This window comes from Myxine glutinosa, chromosome 13 (genome assembly GCF_964187855.1).
Source record: "Myxine glutinosa chromosome 13, kmMyxGlut1.1, whole genome shotgun sequence".
NCBI lineage: Eukaryota > Metazoa > Chordata > Myxini > Myxiniformes > Myxinidae > Myxine > Myxine glutinosa.
The window spans coordinates 79828576-79849111 of NC_136273.1; the positions used below are offsets into that span (position 1 = coordinate 79828576).

Below are 20536 nucleotides of genomic sequence, written 5' to 3' on the forward strand. Positions count from 1 at the left end.
ATCTGATCATTTCCTTGTTAAAGTGGACATCTCTCTGGCCATTCTCAGAGAGCCTGCTTAGCGCCGCGAGTCTGGCATTTCACCCAGGCCGACTGCCACGGTCTTGAAGCAGTCATCAAACATCTGGACTGGTCTCCCATCTCTACTGCCTCTGACATCAACTTATCCTGGGAATTCTTCCAAAGAAATTTGCTATCTCATGCACAGATTTATCCCATGTCGTCTTCAGTTGTCTTACCCTTCCTCCCGTCCATGGTACACTGAATCCTGTGGTGAGGCAGTTCCCCTGAAACAACTTGCCTTCGCCACATAGAAGGCAAATCCAACGGAAGGTAATCTCAGTTCCTTTCACAAAGCTCGGAACAAGTGTGTGTCTACCTTCAGGATAGCCAGGAAACAATATCTCTCCTCTCTCAAGACTGAACTCTCAAACCCGTCTCCCTTCTCCAAATCCTGGTGGCGTCTAATCAAATCTGTTTCTGGTGTTTGTTCCACTTCCATCCCCTCCCTTACCTCAAACAGCTTCACAACTGACACCGCACGTGAAAAGGCCGAATGCCTCAACTCTGTGTTTGCCTCAAAATCTTGTGTCCCAAACCCATCTGTCTCTGTTTCCACCTCACCCAGTCGACCCCAGCTGCTCCTGGACTCGGTGTCCTTCTCTTCCGACAAAGTGGAGAAGATTCTGTCAAACCTCGAATCTGATTCTGCAACTGGACCAGACGGCATTAGTCCTGCCCTGCCTCTCTACCTCACCATCTCTCTGTTCTCTTCACCCTCTCTTTTAATCAAGGTCATCTGCCAGCATCTTGGAAATCAGCAAACATTACCGTTTTACATGATAAGGTGCAAAAACAGATCCTTACAGCTATAGACCAATGAACCTGCTCCCAATAATCAGCAAGGTCATGGAATCAATCATCGTTTCTGATATCAAATCCTTCCTCTTCTCTAATGGCTTGATCTCCAATGGAATGGTCTCAATGGATGGAGGCCCTCAACTCCTCAACCCATCCAAAACAGTCTTCCACCATCCAAAACATTAATCTTTTCTACCCCAAACCCACCTCCTTCAAATTGCCGTTTTTCTTTCCCGAAATCCCCTGTAGAGTCCATCTTTAACCCTTGTGCCTCTCCCTTCCACAGATTTCCTGATGTCCCTGTTCCCCACTGTTGCTGTGCTTTTTTTTTCCCTTCTTCTTATTCTTCTTCCTCTCTCTCTATCTCTCTCTCTCTCTCTCTCTCTCTCTCTCTCTCTCTCTCTCTCTCTCTCCTCTCTCTCTCTCTCTCTCTCTCTCACTCCCTTTATTTTATGTTGTATGTGTGAACTCTCACACGAGCCTCGACTTAGGATACAAAAATAAATATTCAAACCCAAGCTAGACAGTCCAAGCTATCCTGGCAACCCTTATATTTCCTTCAGTGTTAATTATTATTCAGTGTTAATCAGTGCTCCTATTGAGCGATAAAGTTATTGGAGCATGGAATGAAGGTATTGGAAAGGGTGTTGGAGAGGAGGATAAGGAAGAAGGTGAAGATCGATGAAATGCAGTTTGGATTTATGCCAGGAAGAGGAACGACAGACACGCTCTTTATTGTGAGGCAGTTGCAGGAGAAGTACATGGAGAAGAGGAAGAAGTTGTTTCTTGGGTTTGTTGATCTGGAGAAAGCATTCGATAGGGTTCCACGCGAGGTATTGACATGGGCATTGAGGAAGTTAGGAGTGGAGGAATGGTTGATCAGAGTAGTGATGGCAATGTACAAAAGAGCGCGCACAGCTGTAAGGATGAAGGGCGGGAACAGTGGTGAGTTTGAGGTGAAGGTGGGAGTGCATCAGGGGTCGGTACTAAGTCCACTACTATTTGTAGCTGTGATGGAGGTGCTGGCTCAGAACGTAAAGGAGGGTTTACCGTGGGAGTTGTTGTATGCAGATGATCTGGTGTTGATTGCGGAAAGTATGGATGGACTGAAGGAAAAGATGAACAAGTGGAAGGAATGTATGGAGACAAAAGGTCTGAAGGTGAATATCGGAAAGACAAAGGTGATGGCAAGTGGGAAAGCATGTGGTGAGGTGGAAAGAACTGGGAAGTGGCCATGTGCTGTGTGCAGGAAGGGTGTCGGAGTGAACTCCATTCAATGTACAATGTGCACTGAGTGGGTTCATCAAAAATGTCGTGGTCTGAGAGGGTCATTAACCAGTGTGGCAGCTACATTCAAATGCAAGGTGTGCACAGAGGGAGCTGCAGATGGAGGAAATGTTGAGTTGGATCTTGGAGACGGCATGAAGCTGGAATGTGTGAAAACATTTTGCTACCTCGGCGACATGCTGAATGGAGAAGGTGGATCAGACTCGGCAACGGTTGCTCGAGTGAGATGTGCATGGAAGAAGTTTCGGGAACTGAGTGGCGTGCTGATGAGGAGGGGAGTGTCGTTGAAGCTGAAGGGAAGGGTGTATGCTGCATGTGTGAGAAGTGTTATGATTTATGGGAGCGAGACATGGGTAATGAACGTAGAGCAGCAACGAAGGGTGGAAAGGGTGGAAATGCGAATGGTTCGGTGGATGTGCGGAGTATCGTTGAGAGAGAGGAAGACAAATGATGAATTGTGAAAGATGATGGGAATAGAGCCTGTGATTGATGCTGTGAAGAGGAACAGGTTGAGCTGGTTTGGTCATGTGTTGAGGAAGGATGAAAGTGACTGGTTGAGAAGAGTGATGGAAATGAATGCAGAAGGAAGTACAGGACGGGGAAGACCGAGAAAGACTTGGCTAAAGATGGTGGAAGAAGAAATGTGGGCAAGGGGGTTAACAAGGAGAGATGCAGAAAATAGGGCAAGATGGAGAAGATTGTCATGGGGACCGCAAGGCTAACCCCCGCTCTAGCAGGGAAAATGGCCTTAAAATGCATGTTGTTGTTGTTGTAGTGTTAATTATTTTAGTCATCATGGTGTTGGAGTTATCTTTCACTCCATTTCTGTATTGAGGTGAGAATGGAGAAGTGGAGGTGGGAGGGTGGAGCTGGGGGAGTGAAGTGGGTGTTAGAGCAGTGGAGCCAACCCCTCCGGTTTTCAGGAATGCTTGGCACATCCTGTTCAGCTGAAAACTTTACTCAGCGAAACAAGTGCCATATGATTCCACCTCATAAAATAAAATTCATGTGCATTCAGCCAATGGAAAACAGATTGCTTCCTACATAGTCCCTTTGGCACTGTACTTTGAAAGTAGTACAATGGATCCTCAATATTGTGAATTTTCTTCAATTCACAACACATATAATGCACAAGTGAGAATATAACAGGAAAAATAAAACAGTTTGGAATGCAAGCCACATTCCATACAGTAACAGCGGTGTGGGAGCTTAGCATTGGTGATTCCGATGATGTTATTAACATTCTAAGTTCATCATACACAAGATGAAAAGACTCACTAATGCTTCGCCACAATGATTTAGGTCTACATTTAACTTCTGACTGATGCTTTCTGAATAATACAGCTAATTAAGTCCTTGAACGAATGAAGTCGAATTTGGATTAAAATCAGATAAATCACAAGCTAGTTTATTGTAATATACTTTACAAGGTTCCTTGTATGCTGCATTTACTTTTGTGCTATTTCAAAGCTGATTAGCTGGGCTCTGCTGATGCAGAGTCTGGGTTTGATTCCCAACCAGATTATAAACTGAGGCCTTGGTAGCTAGCATTCAGAGCGAGTGCATCAACGAGTGCTTCGTCGTCCCTCGGGTGGACGTTAAGCTGGGCACCCGGCTGCTGGCAATAGTCTGGACGCTAAAGATCCCATGGTGTCTTTTGACAAAGAGTCGGTGAGTTATTGTCACTGGATCTTGATCAGATCCCAAATCCTTGCTGGCACGCCACACTCCTGGTGGTGATGCAACCAGTATCCCCACGCTGCATGTGAATAAGGTGAGCGAATGAAATAAAGTGTGACAGATGAAAAAGATCATTTCAGAAAATAGAAACTGCCATCATTCTGATAAATCTGCGATCCTGCTGGTAAATTATTTTATAAGGAAATAAATTGTATTGTAATGGGAAAGTGTCTTGAGTCAATTACAATGGAGGCAAAACAACCCGGTACGACAACCAGCAAACCAAACAACATCCAACCTTTCAGGATCCACAGCTCTGGTTACAGAATACTAATTAATATAATGAACCATCCAAAGTCTAAGCACAGCTCGTTTTTTTTATTATTAAGCCAAAAAGGCAATTACCATTTACGAATCCCATAAGAACTAGCGGGTATAGATCATGCTATTTTGGCTTTCTTTCTGGTAGAAATCACCAATATAAATCCATTAGGTGATAACAAAGCACTCATTTCTTCATCGCAAAGGATGCAAGTGGCACACTGGCTTCCCAATTTACCATTCGGGCAGCTGCGGTGTCATGATAGTGAGATTTACGTGTCACAAATAATTTCTGTGGAATTTGTTTATATTAGGCTGGTCGTTAAAACTGTAAAAACTGGATTGGCATTACTACTTGATGGTTCTAATCTGCCTAAAAACAGCAGTGTTTCGCACTTGTATTTTAAGTTTTTAGAAACTGAGCTCGCCACCGGAGAGTTATCATGTTGCGATTGGATTGTCAGAAAAAATTCCCAACTGGCTCTTTAATGCCCACTCAGAAAGAAAGTTCATAGAAGACGATACCCCACACATTGTTACTTTAATTTCACTTCAATTTTCGTTAAAAAAAAAAATCCTAAAAAAATCTTTAAAAAAGAAATAAATTAAAAGTTTAGTACTATTGAAGTATTCCAGAAGCATTTTAGAACAGCACCCTTATACACCATCCCATTGAATCTGTATTAACTACGTTGGACTTAGTCCGAAACAGGGGCTTATGGATTGGGTCTTTTCCATCCGTCCATGTGTACGTGTGTGCGTCCGTCCGTCCGTCCGTCTGTCTGTCTGTGCGTGCGTGCGTCTGCAACCATATCTCGGAGATATAAGGACCGATTTTGTTCATTCTTGGCACAAAGACAATACATGATGGTCTACATTTGCACTCGGCCTAAAGTCCATGTCCAGATACCTTGATGATCCTGTGTCCACCATACGCAATGTTATCAGGAAGTATAAGGCCCATGGCACTGTAGCCAACCTCCCTGGACATGGCCGCAAGAGAAAACATGATCGAAGATTGCAGCAAGAGATTGTTTGAATGGTGGAGAAAGGACTTCGATCAACAGCCAAACAGATTCAAGCTGACCTTCAGACACAAGGTACAACAGTTTAAACTCCCACCATCCGTCGCCAACTCAATGAAAGGGGGTTCTATGGTAGGAGACCCAGGAGGACCCCACTGGTGAGAAAGCCTGACTGGAGTTTGCCTTCTGGGAGAATGTCCTGTGGACAGATGAGACCAAATTAGAGCTTTTTGGTAAAGCACATCATCTCTATGTTTACAAAAAACAAAATGAAGCCTTCAAAGAAAAGAACACCTTCCCTACAGTTAAACATGGAGGAGGTTCAGTGATGTTTTGGGGTTGCTGTGCTGCCTCTGGCACTGGGTGCCTTGAATGTGTGTATGGCATCATGAAACCAGGAGATTACCCAGTAGGCATTTTGGAGCAAAATGTTCAATCCAGTGTCAGAAAGCTGCGTCTCCATCAAAGGTCATGGGTCTTGCAGCAGGACAATGACCCCAAGCACACTTCAAAAAGCACCCAGGAATGGTTCAAGACAAAACGCTGGACTGTTCTGAAGTGGCCAGCAATGAGTCCAGATCTAAATCCCATTGAACACCTGTGGGTAAATCTGAAAACAGCAATTCGGAGAAGGAAGCATTCAAATCTGGGTGAACTGGAGCAGTTTGCACAAGAAGAGTGGGCCAAGCTGCCAGTGGATAGGTGTAGGAAGTTCATTCATGGCTATAGGAGGTGCTTGACTGCAGTTATTTTGTCCAAAGGCTGTGCTACCAAATATTAAGTATCGGGTGTCAATAATTTTGTCAATACCATTTCTTTTTATTTTCTGATTTAAAAGGATATATTAAGTTCTGAATCAAAAACAAAGGTTCTGAAATATTAACAGTGAAATAAAGAATTGTGGAGACCAAATACTTTTGTCAATTTCAACTTATTTTTCGATGAAATTGTGTTATTTGAAAAAAATTCAAGGGTGCTAATATTTTTGGCCACGACTGTGCATATGCCGAAGATTTTGTTTTGTCATCCGACCAAAGATGGCCAAATGACAGCCTTTAAGTCTGTACAGCAAAAATACTAAAACCATGGTGGGAGCTATGACATGTTATGTATTTTTATTCTTGTTTAAATTGAAGTCCTGCAAAACTGGAGGTTTTTGAAAGTATTATGACAGACAATTTGTGCACCACAGTCTTCAACCATGCAATGAAATTTATATAAAATAAAGATTGTAAAAGTCGCATAAATAAATTAATTCCGGAATTTACTGCCATTTTCTCCAGCGCCGATCACACCACCAAATGTAACCCATTATATTAGTTATTTGTGCTTGTTGTTTGTGTCCATTATAACATGTTTAAAAACAGTAAGTTTCCTGTTGGGAATGATTTTCCATTTTGTTTGATGGGCAGATAGGTAGACATGGAGTAAAAATATTATCTCGATCCTCTCTATACAGTATACACGTTAGGGTGGTCCACAGATATATGTAATATTTAATACTATTAAACATCCATACTCCACAAGGCTGCCCTTGTTCCTATGTTTATACAGATCATAGTAACCAAATATGAGGTCAATTGGAACTTATTTAGAGGTTGCTCAAAAAATAACATCTTTAATTTATCCTGTTTTTTTCAGATGGCAGAAACTCGCAGCTCTTCCACAGTTTGGTTGCTGGGCAAGTCTGAAAAGGAAATAATATGTGGTGGACTACCAACCAAAGGACGCACATTGCAGAAAATGGTGTACCCTCACATACAAGAACACCATACAGTTCGTGAAAGTGCCAAACTTAGTGTACAAGCTGTGTGCGCATACTGGGAGAAAGCAGGAATTCCAGTGCAGAGAGTAGATTCCTGTGAGCGCCAACTTTTGAAGTTGTTTGATGCCTACAAACTGGTAAAGAAAAATAGAACCAAGACATTCGAAAACTACAGAGTGAAGGAGCAGATGTTCAAAGATGATCTTCAATTCCTATTCGATATCTCACCAAATGATGCGCTTGAGAAAATGACGAATGAAGAAGACAAAGCATTCCTTATCATGCAGCGTGAGGATCCCTAAAGTCCACGTATGGGATCTGTGGACAACACTCTGGCAGTGAAGGAGAACAGAAAGCATATCAGGCTTGAGAATGAAGATAAAAGAAAGAAGAAACATGCTGCTGAGACTCCAACAGCAATGCAATCTGTTCCATCAACATCGGCTGTGGTTGACGATGATGATGAGTCTGAGATTGAAAGCTCCGATTCAGGGGACAATGAATTCAAACTACAAAGTCCATCTTCTGCCAAACAGGTGAAAAAGGCTCCCATCAAGGTGATCACTCCAGCAATTGTGGCAACTCTGGACAGAGTAAATCTCTCAGATCGGCATGCTATGTTTGTGGCCAGTGCTTTTGCACAATCTCTTGGTCATACCATTGAAGACATTTCTCTGTCACGCAGTGGAATTCGTCGTGCTCGAATTCGTGGAAGGGAAATAATGGCCCCTGAAGAAAAACCAAATTTCTCATGTGTTAGCCCACTCCTACTACACTGGGATGGGAAACTGCTCCCTGATTATACTGGCAATCACAAAGAATCTGTTGATCGGGTAGCGATACTTGTAACTGGTATGAATACCGAGAAGTTGCTTGGAGTCCCAAAAATTCCCCAAGGCACTGGTGTAGCACAAGCAAATACTTGCATACAACTTCTTGAGGAGTGGAATGTCAAACAGTTGGTGAAAGGCATAGTGTTTGACACCACTGCATCCAACACAGGGCTGAGAAACGGAGCATGTACCCTCATTGAAGCAGCTTTGGATGCTTTGGAGGTCAATTTGGAGGTCAATGGAGGAATTTGGAGGTTTTATTCATTAAAATTTGTCAACATTTTGAGCAACCTCTAAATATTGTCCAATCAAGCTCAAATGTTCACCACAAACTACTTTCTTCAATAGGAATAGGGGCAGGCTTGTGGAGAAATGAAAATCCAATCTTCAAATTTTTGGACCACCCTAATACATGTACAACAGGGACTAATTCTGAGCCAAGGTACGGTAAAACGAAACACTTGCCTTCCTATTCATGTTCTGATTTGTGTTCAGAATACAACATTCAATTTTAATAAGTTGCTTCTCGATCATAAACTGTCGATGACAAAATGATAAGACAGACAAACAGACGGACATGAATGAATTGATTAACCCCGCTTTTCACTTCATGTGCGTGGGGTAATAAGAGTATTTCTGAAATACACCCAACGACCTCCTACCTGAATGGAGACAAAATAAACTAGAACGGCACTCGGTAGAGCGCATACCTCAACCAGGTTAAACAGTTAACAGCTTACGTTTTGTAACCCACCGATAGGCCGAATCTGCATCAGGACCTGAACCAAAATCCAATCGGCTTGTTCTTGTTAACTACCCAACTCATCCACCAAGTTTCGTCCAAATCTGTCCACACCTTTTTGAGATATATATATAAATATATTTATAATACATACCACTATTTTTGGTAACATGGACCAACTCGTAACGATCCACCCCAACTCTGTTTCTCATTTATGGCAACTTCAACTGCTGCCATGCCCGCTGGCTGTATGTCAGCTGTGCAACAACCACCCACAGAATTGCAGTTAAGGCCCCCTGTACTGTGTGACTGTTGCAATCTGTAAACTTCGCAACTTGGATTTTTCAACCTGTGCATTCCCCCTCCTGTACCTGGTAATGACAAACCTCCCATCCAATCTCTTCTGTTCCTCCTTTGTCCCGATTGGCTCCTCTGACCATTTTCTTGCCATACACAATCTCTCTGGCGATTGTCAGGAAGCAACTGCAATTCTGCATGATATAGCTGTCCACATAGGCCAACTGGCAAGGACTGCAATTGGCCCTCTTTCAAAAGGAATGGGCTGCCATCTCCACAGCATCCAAAATTGATTCCGCCTGGGAATCGTTTTTTTGTGTGTATACAGAGTCGAGCCTCATGGAAGAGCTCGAACACTGATCAGATCAGGATACAGAAGAACAAAATGAACAGTTGAGAAAGGGAGGGGAAACATCAACAGCAGGGTTGAAGGACAAAATAGAGGAAGACTTGGACAAATAATGGGTGTGGGGAGGAATGAGGTGTTCGAGGAGGATGCATGGATATAGAAGCAAACTCTTCGGAAGGAAAAACTGCAAATTTGAAAGGTGGTGGGTGGGCTTAGGGATGAGGGGTCGTGGACAGGGGAAGAAAGAATTATTGTTTTTGGATTGGAGATCTGAGATGAGATATTTCACACAAGCCTACTCACTCATGCACTGGTTTATACCATCCCATATATAGCCGTCATATCCATCCTCTTGGTCATGGTACTGTGAAGCCTGTGGTGAGTCTGTTGTAGTCAAATTCCCATGGATTAAATTAATTATAAATAAAAAAATTATTTTGAATATGAATGCTTGCAGAGCAAGAAGAAAAAGACGTAAAATGTTAAAGCCTCCATGGTTTTAGGAATTGTGCTGTTCTTTTTTTCTTTTTTTTCTTTTTTGTATACAGAGTCGAGGCTCGTGAAAGAGCTAACATTTATCAAACAAACAAATCAAACAAACAAGTAAACAAAGAACATAAAAGTGGGAGAGGTCGACAAGATGGGGAGAGAAGGGGAGGAAGCACACAAACACAACATTTGTGGGCAGGGACATCGGGAGATGTGTGGGAGGCAGAGGGCCTGGGGGGAGGCAGGATAGGTATAAAACGCAAGGACACCAAGGACTTCCAGGAAAGAAGACAAAAGTCACCTCAAAAAAGTGGATTTGGGGTGAAATTAGCAAGGGTAGAAAAGATCAAGGTTTTGGATTGGGGAAGATAAGAGATGGTGGTGAACAGCCGTTTTAAAGACCTGGAGGGAGGAGTGGGATTGAAGAGAGTGAGGGAGTTTGTTCCAGAGGCGGGAGAAAAGAGGAATGAAGGAGTGAAGGTGAGCAGAGAGTCTTGATTTTGGCAGTTTAACCATAAGAGGGTTGCAGGCAGATCTTGTGCGACCTGCAGGAATATTTGGGGGACAGAGCCCAGAGAGAGCTGGGGGAGCAAGGCCGGAGAGGAGGTGGTAGAAGACGGAAAGACCACCAACCTGCCTGCGGTGAGTAAGTGAAAGGCCCTCGGAGATAGCGTCATCGCGGGAGATTCCAATGATTCTGAACGCTTTGGTTTCAACAGCGTGAAGACGAGCTAGGTGTGAGGTAGGAGCACCAGCCCAGAGGGGAGAGCAGTATTCCATTGAGCTGCGGATGAAAGCCTTGTATGTGGTGAGGAGCTCAGGTGTGCCAAGGAAGGACTTCGCACGACGGAGGATGCCCAGTCGGCGACTGGCTTTGGAGGCCAGCTTGGAAATGTGGTTTTCCCAGGAAAGATCATGGCAGATAGTGAGTGAGACCCAAAAGCTTGAGTGACAGAACTTCTTGGAGAGAATTATTCAGAAAGTAGATGGGAGGGTTGTCCAGTCGGTCTTTTCGGAGAGACATCGTAAGAGTGTGAGATTTGTCAGGATTGAAAGACATGTTCCACTTGTTTGCCCAGTCTGTGATTTTGTCTAGTTCTGCAGAGAGTGAGGAGGCTGCAGACTGCCGATCTGAGGGATGAGGAATGGAGCGGCAGAGAGTGGAGTCACCAGCAAAGAGATAGAGAGGATTTTCAAGAGAGTCAGAGAGATCATTGATGAAGACCAGAAAAAGCACAGGGCCCAGAACACTGCCTTGGGGAACTCCAGCCTGAACAGGAAGAGGAGATGAGAGAAACCCATTCAGGGCCACACGTTGACTATGACGAGAGAGGAAGTCCGCCAGCCATGCGTGGAGATTTCCGTGGATACCAAAGGAGGAGAGTTTGGTGAGCAGAGCGGGGTGCCAGACCGTATCGAAGGCACGTGATATGTCGAGGGAGACAGCTCTAATTTCCTGTTTGGCATTGAGGACCTCCATCCATTGTTCTGAGCTAAAGACCATCTTTGGTCGGCCATCTTTGGTCGGATTGTAAAACAAAATCCTCCACATATGTATACTCTCATGTATTATCTTTGTGTCAAGTTTGAACAAAATCGGACCATGCATGTCCAAGAAATGGTTGGGGACGTGTTCAATATTGAGTTTTTTTTACACCTTAAATGGCCGCCATTCGGCCATCTTTGAACGCATCTTGAAACAAAATGATGTGCATATGTATACCATCACGTATTCTCTTTGTGCCGAGGATGAACAAAATAGGTCAATACATCTCCGAGATATGGTTGTGGACAAGGGCATGCATGCATGCACGGATGGACGGACATATGAAACCCCATCCATAAGACCCCATTTCGGACTAAGTCCAATGGGGCTAATAATAATGGTCATAAAATGTACTCAGAATTCTGGCTCAATGTCGATAAGAGGACGATTACACGGCTGGGCCAGAGCAACGAATGCCTGTGTTTATGGTCAGGCAAACACATCACAAGAAGTGAGTTATTTCTTCCTTTAAATAATGTCATTCCCCTCGTCTGCAAACGAAGGACTCTGCATTTGAGCTTGTAAGTGTTATTTGCTAGTAGGGAAAGAGACGATGCCGTGTCAGGCAATTCATACTAATTTCCAAAGGGCTTGTCCTGCTAAGTTCCATGAACGTTAAACAACAACTGAATAATCCCAACTGTCGCACCGGATTATGTCACCGGCTAAGTGTTCTACTTCTTTAATGGCTCCAGTTATTTCCACCTTCTTGTGGTGTGTTGCCTGGTGTTGGCTTAGCGGTTAGGGTGCAGGCTTGGGATCCTAGGATCCTGGGTTCGAATCCCGGTCGATCGCTGAATTAACACCAGGGGGGTTGACTCAGCCTATCATCCTTCCGAGGTCGGCAAATTGAGTACCAGCTTGCTGGGATGAATGATCCTGGTGTGTACCCCGGTTTAGAATAGGTACACCGTATCCCTGCACATCGTAAGAGGCGACTAAGGGTTGGCGTCAGGAAGGGCATCCGGCCATAAAAACATTGCCTCAAACAGGGAACCATGATTGTCATGGGGCCCGCAAGGCTAACCCCTGCTCTTGCGGGGAAAAATTGCCTTAAAACGATCATTCATTCATTCATTTGTGGTGTCAGCCAGGAAAAGCTTTTGGCCCCATGCTTCCACGAACCGAGCGGCCAGGTCTGACCTCCGACTGGAGCCGATTTGGACAGTTATTTGTAATTTCTTCATGGTGTGTAGAGGGAATTGCTCTTTCTCTGCCGGTACTTTTGCTCGTGCCTTTAGAGGGTTTTTTTATATAAATAAATATCGATAAATATACAGACTGATAAACAAATAAAGCCCATGGAAGAGTTTGTACATAAACTTGACAAAATAAAGGACATTTGGAAAATTTACTTCCACCAAATTGAATGATGAGGACCTCAGGATGTGATGGACAAATCAACATGGAAGGTGGAAGTGAAATCCACATTTAGAGTATCAAGAAGCAAAAGTGTTCAGACCTGCATTCTAACTACAATCATCCACTATAAGATTTCAGTGCAAGATGTATTCCAACGCAAACCTGATATGACGAGCTTTCCCGGTCCGTTCTTTGCGTCAACTTCCAGATTTTCACAAATTGCACCTGTTTGAAAAAAACCAATGCACAATGCAACATTATCTGCCGTAAACTCCAAGTTGACCATCTCTAAAATTGTGTGAATGTGGAAACGTATGTTTTGGGTTCCTGAAAATACTGCACAATTGAAATTGGCATTTATAGATGCCGATTGTGCAAATGCGAAATGTGTACACATCTAATGAAGAATATCTGACATCTTATCTCTTGTACACTCAAAATGGTCTTTTGTTTTTAAACACTTATTTGGACTTTTTGCACAATCGTGCATAAATGGAAAGTCACATTTCAGATGTGGTTAACATCAACATCCATCAGTTCTGTTTGTTTAATACAACTTATAAAGGATGTGGCAGAAAGTGAACAACAGTGTCGCAACTCAAACATTAGTCTTAGAAAATGTTCGCTCCTTTCCCCTCCCTAAACCCCCATCCCTCCCCAAAAATATTGCAGACGTTGCACTGTTACTTCTGTGTCCATCTCGTTAAGCATGAACAAGAGTCCAGGACCCCATTAAAGTCTGAGCACACAGATGGTATGGTTAGGCAGTTGTTCAGACTGACCACAGCTCTGCCAAAACAGTATAATAGGCCATCTACATATATGTTTCAGAAACAGCAGCACTCGAACTAGAACTACCTAGAACTAGAACAACTAGAACAGAACAACTAGAACAGAACAACTAGAAACTAGAACAGCACTCGTGGAGAGCATACCTCCACCAGGCTGAATAGTTTATGGTTTCTATCCCACTGGTAGGCCGGATCTGGATACGTACCTGAACCAAAAGCTAATTGGCTTTTTTTCATCACCGAACCAACTCATCCACCAAGTTTTGTCATTAGTCATCCACACCTTTTGAAATATCGTGCTATATATCGTTTTTGGCTCTATCATTCAATAGTGAAGAATCATTTGAAAATCAAAACAATTCTCTGATTCGGATTCATATTCTGATCTTCACCAACATCGAAATGATTTGTCCTTGTCACACACCCAACCTGCCCACCAAGTTTCGTCCGAATCTGTCTATAACTTTTTAAGATATCGTGATAAATATCGTTTTTGCCCTATCTCTCAATGGTGAAGATTCACAAAAAACAATTCTCAGATCCAGATCTTCACCAAAATCTAATCATTTAGTCCGTGTCACATACCGCACCTCTCCATGAAGTTTCGTCCGAATCAGTCCATAACGTTTTGAGATATCGTGTTATATATCAGTTTTAGCCCCATCATTCAATGGTAAAGAATCCCTGGTGTTGGGCTAGCGGCTAGGGTGCCGGCTTAGGATACCTAGGATCCTGGGTTCGAATCCCGTTCGATCGCTGAATTAACGCCAGGGGGGTTGACTCAGCCTGTCATCCTTCCGAGGTCGGCAAATTGAGTACCAGTTCACTGGTAATTCCCTGTTTGTCGTTAAAGGCGGCAAAAAGGGTTGGCGTCAGGAAGGGCATCCGGCCGTAAAACATTGCTTCAAAAAGGGGACCGAAAAACAACAACACCCACGGTTCCCGAAAAAGGCCAACCCCCGCTTTGTGGGGAAAAATGGCCTCTAAAGGTGGTTATATTCAATGGTAAAGAATCACTTTTTAAAATTCTCAGATCCAGATCCAGATTGGAATCTTCACCAAAATCTAATCATTTCATCCTTGCAACACACCCAACCTGTCCACCAGGTTTCGTCCTAATTTGTTCATAACATTTTGAGATGTCATGCCATGTGTCGTTTTTGCCCGATCTCTCACTGGTGAAGATTCACATAAAAAATTCTCTGATCCAGATCCGGATTCGGATCTTCAATAAATCTAATCATTTCGTCGTTGTCACATACTGAACCTCTCCACCAAATTTCGTCGGTGGAAATAATAACAAGGGGCGGAGGAGGTTGGGTAGGGGTGGAAGGAGAATACCGAAAGGAAAGGAGATTTGGAGGATCGAGAGAAGTCAGGAGAATATGGACGCAACGTTTATGGGACAACTGAGGTGAGGGGAAGCGGTGAAGAGGGAGGTAAAAAAAATCCTCTAAGTAACGTCACTCTTCTTTTTCTTCTTAAGTGGGCTCTTTGGCCGAACTCAGATATGACACTGACCATCAGCTTCCGGTTCTCTCAATAACACAGCACTTACAATATTACCTAAACACAACACTGTTACCCAAAGGTAACACAACGCTGAATCCCCAAAAAATACAAAAATCAGAAAAAAGAATTGTAGAAAAAGCGCAGACAATGTCTTAGACCCTTCCAAGGACGTCAATGATGGTGGTAGGCCTCTGTATAACTGTCGGTATGAAATATCAAGGTGTCGACCCCCAGTCGTTCTGACATCGTTCGATACCCGGGATCATCCCTAATTGTGTTCAGCAATGTTATATTTATGTTTTCTAGTTTGTTGTTAAGGAGCTTTTGAAATTCCTCAAAAATAAAAAAAGATATCATCCTGAGCACCACATGACCATGGTAACGAAGAAGAACATCTTCTATCCACCACTTCCACGTCGCAGATTCGAACAAAATAATTTTAAGAGCAAATTTCAAGTATCGTCTCCGAATCAAATTGGCAAAATTGGTATTTCTAACACGTGACGTAAACTTAAACACTTATTTTATGGGTAGTTAAGTTATTAAACAAACGAAACATCTTAAATGTGTACTTGATATGTCATATTCAAGGGAAATAAGAAGAAAAGGGAGAACCTTACCATAGCAAATACTTTGCTGTAAAGCTCTCACAAGGTGTTGAAGCTGACCAATTTGTTTAAACCGCCACACGTGGTCACTGTGTGGTTCAGACGCCACAGCCGAGAGCTGCTTGGCAGGCACAGAGCCGATTCCAACCGCATACACCTGCACACCAGCAGCATGGAGCACTTGAGCTGCATCCATTACCCTGTCCTGGCTTCGACTTGCCATCACCACAATGGCCACCCTGCCAGTGGCATCATTCCTCGGTCCCCAAACTTCCTGACGAGCCACAAATTCCAGAGCAGTGCCGACACGTGCTGTGCCACCTCCCAGAAACCTGGTCCTTTTCACGGCCCGATGAAAGCCTCTCCGATGTACGTGCTGCCCAGGGGTGAAGATGAGATGTGGAGAAGCCCCAAATGTAACCAGGCCGACACGAGCCTCACCTTGGCTCGCAGTCAAAGCACCAGCTAGTCTCAGGACCCATTGGCATGCCTTGGTGAAGCCCGGACGTCCCATAGCTGAGCTGCCATCCAACAAGATGAGGATGTCATGTCGATCTCCACTGCAACCTGCACGCAGTTATAGCCTGTGCATAAGTTACAATGTCTGCCATGATGTAACTGTATCATGATAAATTTAAAACTAGAGTAATGTGACTGCCTCGCCAATATGCCCCCGCATAGTCACTGTCCGTGACAACGGGTAGATGCCCTCGTTGACTGTCCTAAAAAGAAACAAGTTTGATTTAAATCCCTTCAGCTGTTCTCAAGTAACCCATTTTTAACAGACAAGACAGGTTTCGCATCGATCGGTGAATTGGTTTCGGAGAAGGGTTTTTTTTTTATCTCAGCTTTCAAGTTAATATGGATGCCAAATCATGTGACATACGACATCAAAAATGTACACTCTGCATATTGTTATGTCAGGAGGGTAGCGCAATATCTAGAGCCAGATAGATCTGTGTAGGTAGGTATCCGACTGTCGTGATAGGGAATCTACCTTGTAATAAGTTCTGTTAGTCCGGTTTGTCGGGTTAAGATGTCTGCTTGTGAACATACCAGGATGTTCGAGTGTTAGATAGATAGGGATTAAGATAAAGCCCCAGTGTGTCACACCTGGTCATCAAACCTTTGTCCCTTATGGCAATGCACACCTGTAGACACTTAGTTAGGCCCTTTAGTGCACGCATTAATTAAATCCCCTTCCCTGACAAGACTTTGGAAGAAAACGGACAGGAAGCCAGTTCAGGGCACCGCCGCATGGGCCGCAGCCAGCTACATCTCCGGCAGGCCTCGAGTCACATGTGCTATGACCACGCTACACGCCACGTGCTATGACCACGCTCCAGGCCTGTGAAGGGCACTGATTGGGGGGCGCGCCGGGGCTGACGTCACCGCCGCAAGGTTATAAAAAGGGCGTGCCAAACTCTATGCGCAGTCCAAGCCCGAGTTCGCTGACTTGCTTCTGGGAGTTCTCTTGAGTTGAGTGGAGTTTGCTTGCTTCTTGCACGTTTCTTTGTCTCTCTGGCACATCCAACCCTTGGGAAAGCTGACTGGAACTTGGCAGACCGATCGTGTGTGGAGATCGACCTCGTGTGGAGCCGCTAGCCTGCGTTGGACGCGTGGTGCTTGGAGCGAGGCCTGGTGGTGCTCGGAGGCGGACGGAGAGGGCCGCGTGGGACGTCGACGGATCAAGACGACAAGACAGATAAGACCATTCCACATTTCCTCGAACATAACGGACGTTTCTATTTTCGTAATTCATTCCCTTGTCTGTATCTGAAGTCTGGTGTGTGGGATCCCAACTTAGGCTCTTTATTTGATTACCGTCGCGTTTAATTGTATCGGGTCCGTGAATAAATCTTTATTTTTGTACATTTTACTTTGTCGTTCGAGTTCATTCATTTCCCTGCAGGATCGGAGCTGCCGTTTGAGTTCGTTCGCCCTCCACAGGTACGCGCTTCCGCCGCTTCTTCCTCTTCACTTCTTCTTCCTCCCGCGTTTGATAGTAAAATCCGTGTTTGGTCATCGCCTCCAATTAAATCCGTTTGGTCCATCCACGAGCCCTGGTATTAACCAAAGGGTCCGCGCGACAATATGTAGGGGATTTGAAGTTTTGTGTTGATCGGGTAAGGCCCATTTTTCTATCCAAGATGCATGCCAACACTCGTGACCTACAACGTCATCATTTTAAAACTATATGCAGCAATGGTGTTAAAACACGTTTGTAACGTTTTGCATTGATAGGCTAAGCGGTTTCTGAGATGTAATTATTGATTATTTTCCTTCAATACAATATGGCTGTCACCATTGCCGATTGACCGGGATTCGAACCCAGGATCCTAGGATCCTAAGCCGGGCTAGCGGCTAGGGTGCCGGCTTAGGATCCTAGGATCCTGGGTTCGAATCCCGGTCAATCGCTGAATTAACGCCAGGGGGGTTGACTCAGCCTGTCATCCTTCCGAGGTCGGCAAATTGAGTACCAGTTCACTGGTAATTCCCTGCTTGTCGTTAAAGGCGGCAAAAAGGGTTGGCGTCAGGAAGGGCATCCGGCCGTAAAACATTGCTTCAAAAAGGGGACCGAAAAACAACAACAACCACAGTTCCCGAAAAAAGGCCAACCCCCGCTTGCGGGGAAAAATGGCCTCTAAAGGTGGTTTTTAATACAATATGGCTGTCACACAATATGACAGATGACTTTTTGGTGATCAGCTTTTAATCGCCATGCCTAGTCGATGGCACACGTAAAGTTTTGGGTCGATTGCTTCGGCGGTTTGGGAGAAGATGCTTTTTAAGGGTTTAGGTTAAATCTAATATGGTTGCCAAACCATATGACCTATGATGTCATACATTTAAAATGTCAACACAAATGGGTCATAGATCATGTGCACGCAATTTCAGATCCTTAGGATAAGGCATTTGATTAAACCATTTATGGCTGGTATACCACTTCACTGATGATGTCATCATTACCACGCTTTTGTTCCCCATTGTGAGTACTTGACAATGTGCCAAGTTCAAATTTTTCTATTCAGCAGTTTGCGAGAAGTATTTTTTAAATTCTTTGTGTTTAATCCAAGATGGCTGCCATACCATGTGACCTATGACATCACAATTGTCATAGAGACGTTCTACATGGGTGTCGCTCCTACCCTGAAAGTTTTGTCTCAATTGGGCATGTGATTGCTGAGAAAAACGAGGTTTAGCCTCTACAGATGGATGTACGGACAGACAGACGGACAACCCAAAAACACAATGCCTCGGGCCCACCTTCGGGGGCAGAGGCATAAAAAAACACTTGGAAGGGCCTGATTTAAAATCCATACCGTTTCAGACTCAGATATTTTCAATCAAATCACTTGACCTGTAAAAAGATTCACCTGAGCAAATGGCACTTTTATAAAATTTCACCTTGAAAGTTATATTCCACATTTTTTAGGATTCAATGAGACTTTTACCGACAAGCACAACAGCAAATAAAAAAAGAGGGTCTCGAAAACAAATGTGATAAACATTTCGAACTTGTGACGATCTTATCCAAGAACTCGGTGCTAAATTTCCACTTCCAGATCACAAGGGAAATTACACAATTGAGAAGGTCGTATGTACATACATACCATCATGATTGTCCCAAATCCCAATATTACATCACTAAAGAAAATCGTTTTAACGTTTATTCTCAGCATAAGATCTCCAGTTGTCATTTGTGTTGACAAAGTTTGAATAGGAGGACAAGAGGAAGAAATTAGAAAAGAAGATCCAATCGATTCTCGGTCGATATAAACCTGTCTCCTGTTCAACCTCAGGGTGAACAAGCTGCACACAGGGCATGCGCGTCTGTCTGTCTTAAGCCAATCAGAATCACTGAAACGTGCTAGATTTGGTATTTCATTCCATCCGTTTGTGGGAGATAAGGTGCACCTTGGAAATCCTTTTTCGCTCTAACCGTGCTCATCTCATAATGCATTATGAGAAAATTCGTACCTGCTGTAGCCACTGTCGTGCCACTGCGCAACGTCAAGATGGCCGCGTAAATAAGAGCGTAGGCCCCATACCGGGCAGTCATGGCGATTCAGGCCGAACCTGCAACACAAGACACACCGATCGTTAAACATCGTCACATCCAACCAGCATCGATGCATTGCGAGGTCGACATGCGAACTAGCTCGGTGATGACATCCTCAGCCTCAACTCCTCTACTTCGGTAGTCATTTACAATAACATCAGACGGGTGACAAACTGCCAAACCGATGCTCTGCAAGGAATGTGTTGCACAATGGAATACGCCATACTTTGGAGAGTGGAGAGGACAGATAATCATCCAGCTTCTTTGTCTGCATTCCTCAATGATTTCTATGTATCCCAACATTATACCGAAAGAAGAGCAAGCCTAAGAATTAAAACAAATCGTGCCGGTGTCGCGAAATAAATCCGCCCCCGTATAAACTCTCCCCCCGGCGAATCTGTACCGGTATAAACTCGCCCCCCCGGCGGATACGTTTCTCGCCTCCATCAGAATAGAATCACCCCCCATTCTCGTTTACATTTCCATTAAATAAAACATATTTGTTCAGCATTTTCTCAACAAATAAGGTCTTGGCGTTTCAATACGCGCATTATTTATCGTATTCTCACAATTGATATAATCTATCTATAATTCCAGTAATCTCTGTGTGTATGTGTGTGTGTCTGTGTGTGTGTGTGTGTGTGTGTGTCTGTGACCGCTGTTTCTCGACAACCACGGGTCCGATATACTTGAAACTTGCCAGGTATATTGCTGGGGACCCGAGGATGTGCCTTTTCAAGGTTTGAAATTAATCGGACAAGTGGTTCCCAAGGTATGGTCACCGTACTCGCAAGCCGTTCGCTTTGGCTTTGCGAATGGACCAAACCATTTCATGTAAATAGAGGGGGGGGGGGGGGGGGTTCTACCGTACTCGCAAGCCGTTCGCTTTGGCTTTGCGAATGGACCAAACCATTTCATGTAAATAGAGGGGGGGGGTTCTGTGGTCGTTACTGCCACGTGGTTTCAAAGTTTTTTTTTGTTGTTGTTGTTTGCACGCATGTTTTTT

The 20536-nt window shown here is 44.0% G+C and overlaps 1 protein-coding gene across 9 annotated transcripts in view; it reads right to left on the bottom strand.

Annotated features, from left to right (window-relative positions):
• Positions 1-20536, bottom strand: part of LOC137439043 (uncharacterized) — a 330944-nt gene that overhangs the window by 285311 nt on the left and 25097 nt on the right. For all 9 annotated transcript variants that reach the window (XR_010986846.2, XM_068134660.2, XM_068134658.2 and 6 more), the window contains exons 2-4: positions 19449-19547; positions 15480-16034; positions 12719-12781 (exon numbers count right to left, since the gene is read on the bottom strand). Coding sequence is in view for 8 of the 9 variants with exons in the window: in XM_068134660.2 (XP_067990761.2) it covers positions 12719-12781; positions 15480-16034; positions 19449-19530 (700 nt within the window). In the remaining variant the exon portion in view is untranslated. The remainder of the gene's footprint in view (positions 1-12718; positions 12782-15479; positions 16035-19448; positions 19548-20536) is intronic.